Source organism: Triturus cristatus, chromosome 2_1 (assembly GCF_964204655.1).
Source record: "Triturus cristatus chromosome 2_1, aTriCri1.1, whole genome shotgun sequence".
NCBI lineage: Eukaryota > Metazoa > Chordata > Amphibia > Caudata > Salamandridae > Triturus > Triturus cristatus.
In genome coordinates this window covers 980286346-980303917 of record NC_140581.1, presented here as the reverse complement: position 1 = coordinate 980303917, position 17572 = coordinate 980286346, and the positions used below count along the sequence as shown (strand labels likewise).

The 17572-nt window shown below is 47.2% G+C and overlaps 1 protein-coding gene across 2 annotated transcripts in view; it reads left to right on the top strand.

Moving 5' to 3' along the window:
- Positions 1–17572, top strand: part of RIC1 (RIC1 partner of RAB6A GEF complex) — a 730678-nt gene that overhangs the window by 479925 nt on the left and 233181 nt on the right. For both annotated transcript variants that reach the window (XM_085634197.1, XM_085634186.1), the window contains exon 11: positions 6134–6286. In XM_085634197.1, coding sequence (XP_085490323.1) covers positions 6134–6286 — 153 coding nt within the window. The remainder of the gene's footprint in view (positions 1–6133; positions 6287–17572) is intronic.

Genomic DNA, 17572 nt, shown 5'->3' with positions numbered 1-17572 from the left:
CCTAGGTGAGGGGAAGACGTCTCTGCAGTGCGCGACAGGTAGTCCACCAATAAACACCTGCATTGCCCCGTAACTGCACACACACACCAACTGACGCCCAGGGCAGACATTGATGTGGGCAATGGGCGGAGATGATGATATGCAGGAAAATCCGGGACGGGACGCCGGGGATAGGGAAAGGGGGGGGGGGGAGGGGGCCTTGCTGAGGAGTATACGCTCAGGAGTCGGACTATGCTGCTATTTTTGGTTTGGTGTTTTGTTGGTTTTGTTTTCTCTCTAACATCTGTACACTTGCCCGCACTGAATGGCCTGAAAAGACACTGTACAATGAACTACCGGCACCACATCACTACTGTACGATAGCCTTTCTCCTAGACGATCGGAACTGCCTGGAGAGGCTCGGCTTATATACTGTCATTGACATGACTATTTGATCTGTCTCTACTCAATCGTGATGTCTATTTGTTCTTGACAGTAGATCCGATGTGTGATAGGTCTCTATACTGTAAGTTGTCTTTCATGAAAGCTGTCAACCTTAAAATTAATAAAAACAGATTAAAACAAAAGAAACAGGGGATCTATGTTAATATTATCTAATAAATAATCCAACCCAGCTTCAGAGTGACGCATAAAGCTTGATGAGGCTTGGGGGTAAAGCCAACAGTCTCCTCACAAAGGTATTTTGTACCTGCTATAGTAGTTTTGCATCCGTATATCCTCAAACCCCTGTCTCATAGCTAGTCACAGCTATGGATTTTCTATTATAGTTGCCTACAATTCTCTTTATCGGTTTATTCCCCAGTCTACTTGCAAAGGTAATACAGACTTAATGGCTCTCTGCAGTTGTTGGCTTTAGGATTTAGTTAAGAAAATCCCAGTTTTGGTGATCATCAAAGGAAAGATCCAGATATGTAAAACTTTGCATCTTAGTTAAGTCGACCCCATCTAGTTTGAATTTCCTAGATTTAGTATTTTTTGGCCCGATATTTATGCTATTGGTCTTTTTGAGATTAAGATTAGTTTTAATGCCTAGATCTCCGATGAAAATGAAAAAGGTTTTCAAGAGTGCTTGGAGGGCATTTGTGGTTCCAGATGTTACAACCATGTAATCCGCATATAGGAGAACAAGTACTGCTTGATGTCCCACTTGTGGCAATTCCCTCCACGACTGACAGAAATGATTTTCCAAGTCATTTAAACATATATTATAATAGGAAAGGAGCCATAACGCAACAATGTTTAACTCAGAGAGTGGATTTAATCCAGGGGGAGAGTTTGCCATTGACCCCGTAGTAGATCCTTGCCAAGGTGTCCCAGTGCATCCTACGCATGAGATCCATTAAGTCTTGTTCAGTTCCTATCCTCTTCATAATATCCCACAATTTAGGGTGGTAGACCAAGTCAAAGACATAACCTCTCTTGGTCCTGAAATATTTCCCGTGATTAGCTGGAGGTTAAGGCACTGCTCTATGGTGCTTAAACCCCGGCTGGAAACCATACTGTACGCTGGATAAAGTCTGGTTTTAGTCTAATCAACCTTCTAGCCTTAAAGGTAATGATTTTTCCCAAAATTTTAAACAAACTATCCAGTAAGGAAATCAGACAATAGCAGCTGGGAGAAGGCCTAATCCTTTTTGTTTTTTTAAAAAGATTGGTACTACTATCGCCACCTTCCACGAGGCAGTGGGTTGCCCAACTATGGCCGACCTGATCACGTTGGTTAAAATTGGAACCCAGAATGCGCTATTCTCTTTAAACAGGTCCATAGGAACTCTGTCCAGGGCCTTTCCCAAGGGATTTAAATTAATGCGATTTAACACTTCCATGGACATGCTAAGCTCTGTGTCAGCCTGTGGATCATAAGATTAATCTTCTCCAGGGATGGAAGTAACATCATGGTTCTCTGGGTTAAAAATGGCTGAAACGTGGTCTACCCTTATCTGGACTGGAATATGAGAGACCATAAATGTTTTTTGATTACCTGAAAAAAGGATGGTTTACCACCTTCCAAAAACAGTACAGTCTCTGTTAATCCAGGCAGATTGAAGTTCTTCCAAAGCTTTACATCTTATTTCTGCTTTCCTATTTTCTAGGATTTCTATGTATTCTATTCCAATGAAGTAAACCTCACCCTTAGGTCTGGGAAGTTTAGAAAGTGCCTCTTAAGCCTTTTGAGTTCCACTTCAATCAAGATTAAACCAATTTATGGGGGAATATATTTAGGAGGTTTATTAACAGATCGCTTTTTGGATACAGAAGTGCAAAGGGATTTATAAGCATCTATGTTTCTGGGACTTCATCTGATTAGGTCAGAATCTCACATACATGCTTGTTCTCTCTGATTAGCCCACATAAAAATGTCTCCTTATTTACCTTATCCACCTTATCCCACTTTATCCTTGTACCTTTATTCTGTGAATATTCGGGCGTCTACTTATCCTCAGATTCTCTTTCATCTGATATATCTAAATCAAGATAGATAGTTAATGAATTATCGTCGCTGATGTAGGTGGCAATTGCATCATATTCCCTAAGCAGAGGCATTAGACCTAGCGAGAGAATTATATAATTTATATTACTGCCTCCTTCAAATGACCGTGGAAGTGGTGCATCAGAGAATATGTACTCACTGGCAAAAACTAGAATCCTAGACATTATCATTGTGTTTAGTGCCTCCCTGTATGAAACGTGCCTGAAGTGGTGTATATATCCAACCCTTTTGTAATCTTTGGCCCACACGCTGGGAAATTGCTTTTATTACAGGGTTGAGGGTTAAAATCGCCCCCACCCATGATTTGTAAAATCTCCTTGTTTTGCGTATTTGCAACATTCACCAAATTACTTTCTAATTCTTCTATCACAGTGGAGGAATACACATAAAAAATGTTTCTTTAAAAATTAATCAGAATAATATCATCATACACTTTTTGTAATACAAAAAGTAGCATTTGTTAATAAGCATTAGAACATTGGAATTTTGAGCTCCCATTGAAGACAATGGAGTGCTCTGGGCTTCTAATGGCTGGTAGAGACCCAGAGCATCAATATTCGAATGTTTGTTCACAGCAACAGCTGTGAACAAAGGCCTCACGGAGCCTGAGGGGATTTAAACTTCCTCTGGTTCTGTGAAGCCTTGATTTTGCAAATTAGAACATTCTGATCTGTATGGGCAGAATGTTCTAATAGCCTTAGAGCCCTCCATACCAAGTTCCACTGGCCATTAAAGGCCCACTCCCTTGTTAAAGGCCCTCGCCAACGCTGGAGTGAGACTTTAATGACCATTAGAACATTGGAATGTTGGGGGCTCCATTGAAGACAATGGAGTGCTCCCTGCTTCTAGGGGCCGGTAAAGGCCCGCAGAGCAACATTTCAATGTTTTACAAAGGGCTCTCGGAGCTTGAGGGGATTGAAATCCCCTCGAACTTCGAGAGCCTCTGTTTTATTTGTTAGAACATTCTGCCCTCTAGTGGCAGAATGTTCTAATAGCCTTATAACCCTTCGTAGCAGGGCTATACCGACTATTAAAGTCCTGTTCCCTTGTTAAAGTCCCTCGCCTTCGGCTTAGGCCTTAAACGCTGGAGCAGGCCTTTAATAGCCGGTATAGCCCGCTACGGTAGGCTATAAGGCTATAGCAGAGCCCACTGCGACGGGCTCTAAAGCTGTATTAAAACTTATTTCCTTTACTGTCACTTTCCCAGCCCCCTTTTGGCTGATCCCGAGTGGGCTAGAATTGCAGGGCTGCATAGATAGTAAAAGCTATTTAGAGTAAAAGCTTCAAGAGCCCAAGTTTCTTGTAGGCAGCTTTATATCATAATGTAAATCTGAATATAATGCCATTCATTTAATTTGTAATTCTTGGTCTGTATCTTACTGTTACAGAATTTTACAAAAGTTTTTAAAAAGTAGAATTGTGTTAATTTATGTGTGCCTTATTAATGTTTTGTTGACCTCACTAGTAGGCATTAGATAAAACTTTAAGAACAATATTGACTAAGTCAAATTAGTCCTACACCAGTGTTGTAATCCCAGAATTAATCCGAAAGTAAAGGATTTAAGTAATTTCAGGTTGAAGATATGCTTTATTGCAAGTGATAATAAGGAACCAAGAGAACATATAGCATGGATGAAGTTCCACCACCAACTACTCTCAAACTCTAAACAAACATTCAATGTAGAACCTTTTGATCTGAAACCACTTAAAGGGGCTATATACCTGCATATAATAACCTAACATACCACACATTTTCCTCCCAACAAAACAGGCACAACATAACCAGGAACAAATAGCAGCTCACATAATAGCACACAAAACAATAATCAACAAGATAATAAACATATTCACAAATAAGAAATATATGATTGAATTAAGAATTTCACAATAGATATAATATCTTGAGATATCAGAATACACGATGGCAAACCCCATTCTCATTTGCCAAAACTGAGAGAACAATTCAAGTGCAAGGAATATTTTGGCAGAAAAAGAAATGTGAAAACATTGATTGTCAGGGTTGGCGACATGGTTTATGGGAAGTTACCACAGGGAAGGAAAGAGTACAGCAAGTACAGATTTCCCCAGAAAGATGTCAACGTGAATAATGGTTCAGTTCAAATAGAAGATACGAGGATTTGGATTTTCGGCAATATAGTTCCTTTTCCTTTGCCCATTCCACAATCAACCTACCAGATACCCCAGATTAATTTACTCTACTAAGTACCCATGGAGTCACATCAAAGTACATGGTAACACCTGTTGTCAATTTTGAAATAAATATATACTGCACAACGTGGTCAGCACTGCATCTTTCTAACTCCTCCCACAGCTTTTCGCCATTTGAATAGTCTCCTTAAGCATCCTATTGAATCATACCATTTGTTTGAGGCAGTGCACACCTTTTATGCACAATGCCTGTTATTCAAAAACTCTGAAATGACAGCCGGCTTCAACTGAGCTCCATTATCAGTTAGCAAGGCTTTAGGATTACTTTCTCATGCAAAAATATTTGATAGGAACTTAATCACAGAAACAGTAGGAATATCACAAGCAACTTTCACCTCTGGCTATCTAGAATACATGTCAACAAGAATGAAAATGTACTCAGCACTCTTCTTAGAATGGGCCAACAATATTAAAAGCGATTTCATCTCATGGCTGACTAGTCAGCTTCCTAATAATCATGGTAGCAGATCTCAGCTTTTTGGATTTGTCACTTAACCTACCATCTACACATTCTCTTATCAACCTCTGTGTCGGAAGATCAATCCCTGGCCAGCATTAAGACATTCTCAAATGCTCCTTAGTATTGCTGACTCCCTAATACCTTCCATTGGCAAAAGTCATCAATCATTCATGCTCACTTTCTGGGGCCACTAACCGTGAACTTCTGAACAACAACCTGCCTTCAACAGAGAGCTCATGAAAAATCTGTTTACTCCACTCACAGTCCTCACCATATTTGGGATCATAAACTTCCGACAAAACTATTTCAACAGCTCCATGCAAAACAGAGTACTTGTTCAACTCAACTAGCTATTCCTTAAGTAAGAGACAACCTGACATAGCTGTCCAAACTTTGTACTCTTCTTCCTTCCACCACACATCAGCAAACTCCTGATATTCCACAGAATATCACTGCATTCTAGACAGACAGTATACTGCCTTTTACATCGAATACATAGCTAGCAAAAGGTTTTCGTTGCGTATGACGGTCTGCGGGAAAACATATCATGGCAGACTTCTAATAGAATAACATACTGATGTACGTACCGAAATGTACATCAGTTTGTATATATGAAGTAAGACCTATTTTATTAATCCGAATGCTGTCTGGTGCAAATGTATCCAGGGGACTTAAATGGACCATTCTCTTGTCACAAAGAATTTAAAGAAGCAGCAAAACCTGAACATGTGTTTTTTCAATTTCACAGTGTGATCAGGGAACCCACTGACATACATTGCTTAGAAATGAAGTTTAATTAATAAAAAAAACAGATATTTCTATAATGGAAAGGTTAAATTATGGCACATTTGGGTACGTTGAGAGATACTGTGATCAGACTAAGTGAATGTCATATGTGCCATATTTCTCTGGCAGGATAATGATCCTTTAATTTGTATTTTGCCTCTGTTTAGAGCTGGGGTACGGAAGGTTATCACCTATGGGTCATCAGTAGCGATTGCTCTCAGATTGCTTCAAAGGAGCACGACAGCACAGATGCAGCGCAACAGTCTGGTATTCTGCAGTTCCAGTTTATTAAGAGTTCACTGACTGTAAACCCTTGTATGGTGAGTCTGTTTTTTGCGCTTTCTTAGCTGGTATTCTCATTTAAAATCAATTTATGCTTGTCTTTATGATGAGTTTTATTGTTTGTGGTGATATAAATAAATTGTAAAGAGAGGTTTAGGTGTCTTCCCTGCAACTTACTGGTCCCATAATTCACTGTTTTGCTTTATCATGTGTGTTATTATTAGACTTTGCACATTTTAGAAGGTGTCCAATTTGTTTCATATGCGTGTAAAAGTGTCTAGTGTCTACAGATTTTGACCACTAAGGCAAGCATCTTTGATCTATTTTTTTTTTTTAAATATCTTTATTGAGCATCAGACAAAAAAAAAAAATTTACATTTACATCCTGTATCCATGCGCCATCTGTGCATTTTTCGGAAAATAGTCTAAGATCTGGTATCCAACTTACAAAGATCCGCCTCGCCATCGATGCATTACAGCATTTCCAACATTGTCAAAGATTATAAGCGAACGAGACAATCAACCAGTACCCCGAGTGGCAGGTACTGTACTTACAGAGAGCAGATTGATATAATACTCAATTCAACCCTACCCCACAACCCCCCCCCCTCCCCCAACCCCAAACTAACTAAGAACATTGGTGCCGCTTCGCGGGTGAACCACCCAAAACCGATGTAGCTGCGGCAGGTGCTCTCCAATCTCCGATGCCCCCAACTGAGGGGGGGGGGGGGTCTGTACCGAGGAGGAGGAGGAGGAAGGGGAAAAGAGGGGGGGTGGAAGGAAGGGGGAGAGGCAGGGGCGGGGAGGGGGGGGGGGAGAGAAAGGGAGAGAGGTGAAAGGACACAGAGAGGGAAGGCAGAAGAGGGGACAGGGAGGCAATTCCCCCCCAGAGGGGGGGGGGGGGGGGAGGAAGAGCCAGCTCATGAAGGGGGCCAGGTGGGAACCCTGTGCACAGAGGATAGCCGAGATCTCTGATAAAAAGCGGGGCTTACAATTGCAACACCTACCCAGCTCCGCCAGCGCCATGCAACCCCCTGCGTTAAGCATCTTTGATCTATGCTGTTGAATCTCTGAAGATATTAAGGCAAGCAGAAATCAATCCACTATTCTGAAGCTTTGAAGACTGCGGTGATGGAAGATGTAGCTTTCTATTTACTATTGTTTAAATGGAAATTTTGCAAACTGTTCAAATGCTTGTTTGGGTGCAGACTTCCTGGATATCAGCAGCTTAAATGCACTTATCTGGTGTCAACCATCAAGATATTCTGCTATCCTATTCCATTTGGAGCATATCTGTTTTTTGTCCTTCACTGATATAACTGGAGGCTCTCCTTGACAAAAGAACCCTGCACAGACCTTATCTCAATCACAGAGAATAGAGTCTCTGCACCAGTGACTTGCCTGCTTGTAAGAAGTAAACCATATACTTGGATAAATTATGTCAGAATTAAACTAAAATGCCAACTCCCAGCCTCCATTCCTCTCCTTTCAGTGCCCATTGGAACTCCCAGCTATTCCCTATCTGGTTTGTGTGCAGATGGGAAAATTACTTTAAATTAAAGGTTCCAAAAACTGGACTCATGCTGCTTTGTCCAATACACCCTTTAGAAATGCCTGGGATCAGTTGAAGGCTTCCTGCATGGTTTGGTTCTGAAAGAACAAAGCACCAGGCTTAGCAGTGATTTTAAGACACCCACACCTGTTAATGAAATAACCAGTATGTTTGAGTAATACATCTATAATTTGTATGTAATCTAGAAATATATTTCATGTGTCCTAGATAAGAAGGCAGTAGTTAGAACTCATAACAAAAGTCACTTGGAATTATGAAGCTTATTTCAAAACTTCATTCAAATGAGTGCACAGATAATGTGAGAACAAAAACATGTGGGATTTTCTTCCCACTCATTCCCTTTCATGAGTGACAAAAAACTCTCATGTTTCCTCAGCATCACAAGATTCTTTGTGTCAGGGCAGTTGGAGTAGGGGTTCTTTGGTACATCCTGTATCTCTGGTGACACTTGCAGACAATTCTTCTGTTTTTAAACAGCTGGTTGCTGTTGTTTTCTTCTTTTTTTGGGGTGGGGGGATGCTGTGGAAAAAAGCAACTGCTGTCTTTGGCCCTCGGTGCTCCCCTTTAGCCCTCTTTTAGCTCTTAATTTGGTTTCTGGCATACTTTGGCCCACTCTGAGTTATGAGGGTCAATATGTCAGTGTGACTTTAATGTTGCAAGGGTTTGTTTGTGACCACTCCCAGCTCTCAGCTCCTAGCTCTTTACAGCTCCAGCCATCTTCTACAGCCTGCTATCTGACGTCAAGGAACTGAGGGCTATCAACTGCGGTTTGTGGATTGTGGTCACTGATGCAACTGGTATAACTGTGGGAGGCGGTGGCTGCAAGGTCAGGGAGAGGTAAGTGGACACCCCTTCTGGGTACAGCGTGTTGTGCCGTGTTATGCTGCAGACCTTGCAGGTCTAAAGGATTTCCAAAAATTTGCCTGTGCAGCCATGTCCTTCTTCTTCTGGTCTTGAGTGTCGGATAGTGTTGGATAACTCTAACAGAGTTCTTTCCCACGCCTGCACCTGTTCTGTGTTTGGAATTGCTGGTCTAGTGGAAGCGAGTGGCAGGCTGGTGCCATTGACACAGACTATTGTCTTTGTGGTACAGGGGAGCAGTGGGTTTGAACCTAGGTTGGATTGGGTTTTGCCAATGCCTTTGCCTCCTTCTAGATCACCCATGGAATTTGGTATTGCCCCAGACAGTTCATTAGTTTACCTCCGTCAAACTACTGAGCATTCATAGTGCATTTCGTCCAGGTTTCATTGAGCCACAAGGTAATGTACCTGAGGCCTAGTCTGTTAATCAAACCAGCAGCTCCTGTGGAGTCTTCGATGACACAACAATCTGTGTCAATGACCCTCGCGCCAAGAGGAAGCGGGCAATGAAGCGAGCCAGTAGTACACCATCCTGTGTTAGGCCTAGACGAGGTGGTGGCCCCACTGAGTTGGTGAACCATCCTTCGCTGACTCCGAACAATTTACAACTTATTAGTTGGGATGTCAATTTAACTCAATTTGAGCTATTGGTTTAAAAATGTGTTTATTCTTTGATGGAAAAGCTACATGTATTGAAGCCTACTCTAAGCTGTGCAAGGTCAACCACCCGAGTCTGATGCTGGTTCCAATTGTGACAGGCTGCTTTCCAACCTCAGTGGTGACGGCTTAGGCTGCTCCTCCCGGGTGTTGCATGGCTCTCCTCATCCTTGGATGGTTGTGGCAGGTGTAGGTGGGTAAGGGGGTCAGGCAATGGATAATGGTCCAAAAAATAGTTCTGTGAATAGAGCTGTTAGTGGTTCTCGACAAGGAGCCAACTCTTCTTCTAAAGATGTCAACCTCCAGGCCCAAGCTCGGCTAGACCTCCAGATTGACTGTTATCCATGCTTAGCTGTCCTTATGGCAATACCCCCACCCCGGGACTCTAGCTGAGAATCATATGTTGATCTTAAAAACAAAGTCTGTGATTGGTGAATCAGAACACTAACTTTTTGGAATATGATGACATTTTGCTAGTCAGGAGGATGGATTGGTACTGCCCGAGGGCAAAGATTATCGATGAGGACTGTGTTGTAATCAACTGTAGGGGCCCTGGCTTAGCTCAACAGCTGATTACCTGTGCGAGGGAGACCTACTTGAAGAAAGATGGTATTAGATTGGTCCCCCTTGGGTTTTTCTTGAGCCCGGTAGGGTGGGAATGGAGGTTGATTGTTGCCGGCCATCGGCTGGTGCTAACTCTTTGCTGACCACTCCCTCCAGTTTCTGTGCATGTGCCTTCTGGTTGTGTGCATTGCCACCTAGGCATGAGGTTTCATCTATAACCTTGCTGAAAGCATTGGACCATTCTGAATCGAGTGCTTCTTCCCTCCCAACCTCCCCCCTCCCTCCCAATCCCAGCAATACTCTATTAGTCTCCTAGAATGTTGCTGGCTTACCCTCAAAGCTCTCTTGTCCCATTTGGGGCGCATTTATAGACACATTTGATAGTTGTACTTTCCAAGAAATGTGGCAGTGGCCCCGTAATTTCGTGTAGGGTATGTGAATTTTTCTGTGCCTGCTACCACCTGAGGGAAAGGCAGGCCTTCGGGGAGGCTTTCAGTCTGGTTCAGGACGCCTCTATGTTGTAAGTCAATCAATCAATCATGGAATTTGTATAGCGCACTACTCACCCGTAAGGTCTCAAGGCGCGGGGGGGGGACGTTACTGCTCTAACAGCCAGGTCTTGAGTTGCTTCCTGAAGGCGAGGTGGTCCTGGGTTGTCCGGAGGTGGATGGGGAGGGAGTTCCATGTCTTGGCAGCCAGGTAGGAGAAGGATCTTCCTCCGGCGGTGGTTCTGCGGATGCGTGGAACGGCGGCGAGGGCGAGGCTGGCAGAGCGGAGCTGGCGGGTGGGCGTGTGGCAGGTCAGGCGGGTGGTGTTGAGCTTGGGGCCCAGGTCGTGGAGGGCCTTGTGTGTGTGGGTGAGGAGTCTGAACGTGATCCTCTTGCTGACAGGGAGCCAGTGCAGGTGTCTCAGGTGTCCGGAGATGTGGCTGTGCAGGGGGATGTCCAGGATGAGTCATGCTGAGGCGTTCTGGATTTGTTGGAGTTTCCTCTGGAGTTTGGCGGTGGTGCCGGCGTAGAGGGTGTTTCCGTAGTCCAGCCGGCTGGTGACGAGTGCCTGGGTGACCGTCTTCCTAGTCTCGGTGGGGATCCACCGGAAGATCTTTCGAAGCATGCGCAAGGTGTTGAAGCATGAAGATGAGACGGCGTTGACTTGTCTGGTCATCGACAGGGAGGAGTCCAGGATGAAGCCCAGGTTGCGTGCGTGGTCCGTTGGCTTGGGGGTGGTGCCCAGGGCAGGGGGCCACCAGGAATCGTCCCAGGCTGAGGGTGATGATAACAGGATGAGGACCTCCGTCTTGTCAGAGTTCAGTTTCAGGCGGCTGTTCTTCATCCATTCGGCGACGTCTTTCATCCCTTCGTGTAGGCTGGCTCTGGCGGTGGCCGGGTCGTTGGTGAGGGAGAGGATCAGTTGGGTGTCGTCGGCGTAGGTGATGATCTTGAGGTTGTGTTGGCGTGCGATGGTTGCGAGGGGGCGCATGTAAATGTTGAAGAGGGTGGGGCTGAGCGATGATCCCTGTGGAACGCCACAGATGACCTCGGTGGCCGCTGACTGGAACGGGGGGGAGGCGGACTCTTTGGGTTCTTCCGGCGAGGAATGAGATGATCCACTTCAGGGCCTTCTCCTGGATTCCAGTGTTGTTCAGGCGTTGCACTAGGGTGCGGTGGCAGACAGTGTCGAATGCTGCGGAGAGGTCCAAGAGGATGAGGGCCGCTGTTTCCCCGTTGTCCAGTAGGGCTCTGATGTCGTCTGTGGCCGCGATGAGGGCGGTCTACGTGCTGTGGTTGGCTCGGAAGCCGGACTGTGAGTGGTCGAGGGATCCGTTCGTCTCGAGGAAGTCGGCTAGCTGTTTGTTGACGGTCTTCTCGATGACTTTGGCAGGGAACGGGAGGAGCGAGATGGGGCGGAAGTTCTTGAGGTCGGTGGGGTCTGCTGAAGGTTTCTTCAGCAGGGCGCTGATCTCGGCGTGTTTCCAGCACTCCAGGTAGGTGGTGGTGTCGAAGGAGGCGATGATGCCGCGAAGGTGGGGTGCGATGATGCCGTTGGCCTTGTTGAAAATGTGGTGTGGGCAGGGGTCCATGGGGGATCCGGAGTGGATGGTGTTCATCGTCCGGGTTGTGTCTTCGGTGCTGACCGGGGTCCAGGTGCGGAGGGTGGAGGTGGGGGCGTTGGTTCGGTGGTGGGGTTCGTGGTTGGAGGGCCGAAGCTGCTGTGTATGTCGGTGATCTTGTCGTGGAAGAAGGCGGCGAGTGAGTTGCAGAGGTCTTGCGAGGGAGTGATGTCGTTGTTTCCGGCGTCGGGGTTGGAGAGCTCTTTGACGATGTTGAAGACTTCCTTGCTGTTCTGAGTGTTGTTGTTCAGACGTTCCTTGAAGGCTGTCTTCTTCGTGGCGCGGATCAGTTGGTGGTGTTTGCGGGTGGCGTGCTTGAGGGCAATCATGTTGTCTGTGGTCTGGTTGGTGCGCCGGGTAGCCTCCAGGGAGCGGCAGTTCTTCTTGGAGGTGAGGAGTTCGTCGGTGAACCAAGATGCTTTCTTGCTGCCGTGTCTGCTGGGAGGGTTCTTCAGTGGTGCGAGGACGTCAGCGCAGTTGGTGATCCACTGTGTGAGGTAGTTGGCGGCTTCGTTGGGGTCCGTTGAGCTGGCGGGGGGGTTCTGGCTGAGGGAGGCGGTGAGCTGCTCGTCGGTGATCTTGTTCCAGCTCCTGCGAGGGGCCTGTTGTGTGCGGTGGTGGGTCGTAGTCCTTCTGAAGCTGAAGTGGACGCAGCTGTGGTCGGTCCACTGGAGTTTGGTGGAGTGGCTGAAGGCGACGTACTTGCTGAATGAGAAGATTGGGTCGAGCGTGTGGCCGGCGTAGTGGGTGGGGGTGGTAACCAATTGCTTGAGTCCGAGGTTGGCAAGGTTGTCCATCAGGGTGGCGGTGTTGTGGTCCTTGCTGTTCTCCAGGTGGAAGTTGAGGTCCCCCAGGAGGATGTAGTCGGTGGAGTTGATGGCCTGCGGGCTGACGAAGTCTGTGATGTCTTCGCTGAATCGTGTGCGTGGTCCCGGTGGTCTGTAGATGAGGGTGCCTCTGAGCGTGGGCTTGGGGTCGATGTGTATCTGGAAGTGAAGGTGTTCGGCGGAGGTGAAGGGGTCATCCGAGTTGGTCGTGATGCGGATGGTGTTCTTGTGGATGATGGCGATGCCACCTCCCGTCTGGTTGATGCAGTCCCTCCTGGTGATCTTGTAGCCGTCTGGGATGGCGATGGCGACGTCGGGTGCTGAGGAGGCGTTCATCCAGGTTTTCGTCAGGAAGGCGATGTCTGGTGCTGTTGAGTCGAGGAGGTTCCAGAGTTAGACGGCATGCCTGTGGACGGAGCGGGTGTTGAGCAGGATGCACATCAGATGGTTGTTGCTGGGGCTCGGTTTGGCTGGTGCGGTGCGGGTTCGGAGGCAGGTGAAGCGGCAGGTTTTTGCAGGTGAAGGGTCCGTGGGTGCGTTTCGGGGTGGCTCGGTAGCAGACGGTGTTTCTGCCGGCGTTGAGTGCGTGGAGGGTTGTGGCGTCGTAGGTGAGTCGGGTGCGCTGGCGTCGGAGAGGGCCAGGGGGTCTGGCGCTGGGCGCGGTCCAGGCACGGACGGGCGCAGACGGGCTTGCCTTAGGCGCACCTTCGGCGCGCCAGCGGCGCGCGGCCGCTGCGCGGCCTCCATATAAGGGGAGAGGGAGGGAGGAGTAGCTGGTAGGTGGGAGCGGAGAGGCCAATGGGAGAGGAGGGGGCGGCGGCGGGAAAAAACGGGAAAAACGGCGGGAGAAACCGGCGAGGGACAAGGGGGGAGGGGGGGATACAGAAGAGAAGGGGAGAGAGGGGGCACAAGGGGAGCAAGGCTGGGAGCTGGGAGCAAGAAAAGGGGGTACAGAAGAGAAGGGTTAGGGGTACAGCAGAGAGGCAGGAACCACAGAGGAGCAGTCAGCCAGCAGGGTTGTCCACATGAACAGTGTAGATGTCCAGTTTATCATTCCCCTCTGGTGGTGTATACTATTTATATAAAGTGTATTGTAGAACCAGCAGTAGTGGAGCTGAGTCCCAGGTAATTGATCTGCTGGCTGGCCATTTGACCGACCTGCAGAAATCTTTTTTAAAGAAGTTGTGGGGTACTTTAATTGTAGATATGAACCTTTGGCAGCCCCCACAAGAAAACCTTTGCAACAAAAAAGACCAAGTTTGGGGTATCTTGGAAATGTTACTCCCTCCCGTAAAGCGGTGGTCTCCTGTAGTATTGCAACTGAATGCATTTACTCTCAGAAATGGCCTCCGGGCATATAATGGAAGATCTGAATCAGACAGGATGAAGAGAGTTATGTATAATCAACCACACCACTCCAGCTTTCTTTGTTATATTCTCCTGGATATAAAACTGTGTCCAGCCTTCGTAGACATGGCGGTAATTTAAAGGCAGGATAGTGATCATAATGCTTTGAGCCTATCACTGGCAGCCCTGGGTGACTCTCTCCCTGCAGCATCAAATATGGCTAGTATAAAAGACTAATGGCTGCCAATAATTGGTGGAGGCTTAAGTGGAGTGTTGTGGCTGAGTCAGAAGAAACTCTCAAGAAGGTGCTAGGGGTTGTAACTGCAGGGCTGGAGTCAGTGTTAGTTGTGATTTCAGACCGTAATAACCTAGACCCTTTGTAGAATTTGCATGCAATGCATATTTCTGTTTGCCTCGCTCAAGGCACTACTTATAGAGAACTCCTGGGGGACAAGGAAAAATAACAAGCATTTACAATGCAATGGTCTCGGCATTGGTAAAGTTAGAGCTATTGGCATTGCTCATGACATTTTTTTTGTTTGTTTTTGTTTTTAAAACATTTAAAGAAACAGCATTGTCATGAGCAATGCCAATAGCTCTAACTTTAACAATGCCGAGACCGTCGCTTTCCCTGTGTCACCCGGCCTGAGCCTCCTCTGCGGTTACCTGGGGTGAGGCGTCGCTCCCCAACGAAAGGCAGAGGTGGTGGTGCTCCTTGGGTCTGTTCGTCGCCGTGGGACATCAGTCCGCACCGCTGCGGGGAATGTCCCCCAGGGGACCCAGGCAGCGGAGCGCACCTCCTGCGCTTAGGGGACTGGGACTGCGGGCTAAGCAGGGCCTCGAACTCCATGGGCCGCATCAGAGTGGCACCGCACGCCATGTCCGCCGCCGCTTACACCGAGCCCCTGGGCAACGAGAGGACGGAGAGACGCCCGGACACAGTCAAGGGAGCGGAAGGAGATAAATCCCCACGCAGCCTACCGCCACCCTGAGCAGCACTTTCACTTTGACGAAGAAACAGCAATGGCGTCTCTCTCCCAGCAGCCTGCCAACCGTCTTCGATTGGGACTTCACCTAAACGTCACACAGGGTACGCCTACAACAGTAAAGCAGGGGGCTCCCCAGGGTCACACGCTCGTGCAGTACAATCCCACCTCTAAGGCCTCTTCGACATCGGATATCCGCTCCCCAACACCACCACCACGCTCACTCCCCACAAATTAATATAATTCTACCGTAAACAGCGGAGGCGGTCTGTGGGGTGACACGAAGCAGCGGGAACCCGAAAAAATACCAAATACGTAAACTGAAGCAGACAGCAATGACGTCACGGTGGGAAGAGCTCGTGTTCTGAAAACAACGAACAGACGAAGAAATCTGTGGCCGAACCAAGACGGCTCGGAATGTTTTTAATATATCAGATCTGAGGCGTTTGGAGCCATAATTCAGATGAAGCCGGGCCTTTCCCGTTTACAAGCGGCGTCTGAAGCACCGCTTTCAGATTTCAAAGGAGGGGAGATTGTGCGGGGGGAGAGGTCCCACATACTGAGCTGTCACGGGCTCTGGACGGCAGACCGCGAACTGCACCCAATACATACCGAGCTCGCTAAATAAAAAGAACACTATATTTCAGGAACAGGCCCGGGGGGGGGGGGGGGCTGCAGAGCTCCCAAGATTTAAAATAGTTTCAAAAGTAATCCAGCGGAGCAGGAACTGCCGTTCCATATTAAGAAAAAACAAGACATTACAAACAGTGAATCAACAAAAAAGCGTCCTTTAAAGTCACCTTTTGATCTCGCGAACACTGCCCGGTTTTTGCGGGTCATCCAGGCAGGACGGGCACTTCAAAGCACAGACCTGCTTTAAATGCACTAATTACCGCGGCATATTGCCTGCCGTCCAGAGTGATATTTATAAAGGAGACCCGCGCCCGAGGATTAGAGAGGCGTAAATCACCCAGATAGGACAGCTCACTCCGGCACGCATCAGCGCGCACCAAAGCAAGCACACAAACAGCTGAATCCGAATAAAGAGATCAGGTGAGGGAGCAACGCCGGGACACCACCGCCTTTCTCCGAGGCACAGCAGAAAATGCCTCGGAGGAAGGGAGTGTCCTTTTCGGATTGGGGGGCGTGTTTTGCTGTTGTCTCCTCCCTGAGACTTCTCGCAAAAAACACGCCCCCCGATCCGAAAAGGACGGGGCAGGATTAGAGTGACGGGACCTCTTCTCCAATGGCTGGCCAGCATTTACTAGGCCAGCCAATAGAGAACAGGGAAGAAGAGGGGCGGGTTCAAGCCCCTCTTCTCAAAGTCACTCAAACTCATTAAATCTCGGAGCGAGACTGCGCAAGCGCAGCCTTTCGCAGCCGAGACCTAAAAAGGAGGCCTCATGGTATACTAAGCCTTGCCGGGAAACCAGGCACGCTTTGCTAGGGTCCATAAGAGCAGGGCACATGATGCAAAACGACAGCCAGGTTCCATTATGAAGCCACTATACTAAAAACTAAAAGAGAGTGGGAATGTGCTAAATGGTCTATGATGTTAGATGCCATTAAAAGCAAAGATCTCTGTACCTTTTGGCATTCAGTTGCAGGGGGTGACCCAAGCATATAGACCCCACTTGATAATATTGCGGCAAGTGTCTGAGTTGAGCATTTTTCGAATTCTGTATGCCCGAGCAGATATTCAGGTAGATTCCACTCAAAATCTGTCAGGAAGCTTCCAGAACTTGACTGTAGGAGAGGCTGAAACCCAGGATACAGCTAACAATGCGAAGGTTATGTGGAACACATTCAGTTTTGTTGGTGTTGCCACTACTGGCCTCATAATTGGTTAATCACACCTAGATATTCGCCACATAACTGAGGTGGAGGTTTCCAATGCCCTGGACTTAATTATGCCCAACAAGGCGCCAGGCTTGGACAAAGTGCCTGGTGATCTGTTTAAGATGTCCAAAGACATGTGGTGCCCATATTTTGTCCTCTTTGTTTTTTAATGCTTTGCTGTTCGGTGCTCCCATGCCCTCAAGGTGGACCGTGGCAGAGATCGTTCCAGGTTTTAAAAAAGGTTGCAGATCATCCCCTGCTAACTATAGATCTATAAGCCTTATCGATAGTGCCCAAAAAATGTTTTCTCATAAAATAGTGAGTGAATGGATGGTGGACACAGAATTCTTGACTTCATTGCAAGCTGGATTCAAAAAAGGTATTAGCACTATTGATCAGGTCTTTCGACTACAGCTATTGTACTGGAACTATGTGTCTTTGAGGGGAGATCGATTGCACGTAATGTTTGTAGATCTTCGATCTGCCTTTGATCCAGTCCCAAGAGAGTCTTCATGGAGAACTTTGTCAGAGATGGGAGTGCCTGCCTATCTTTTAAAAGT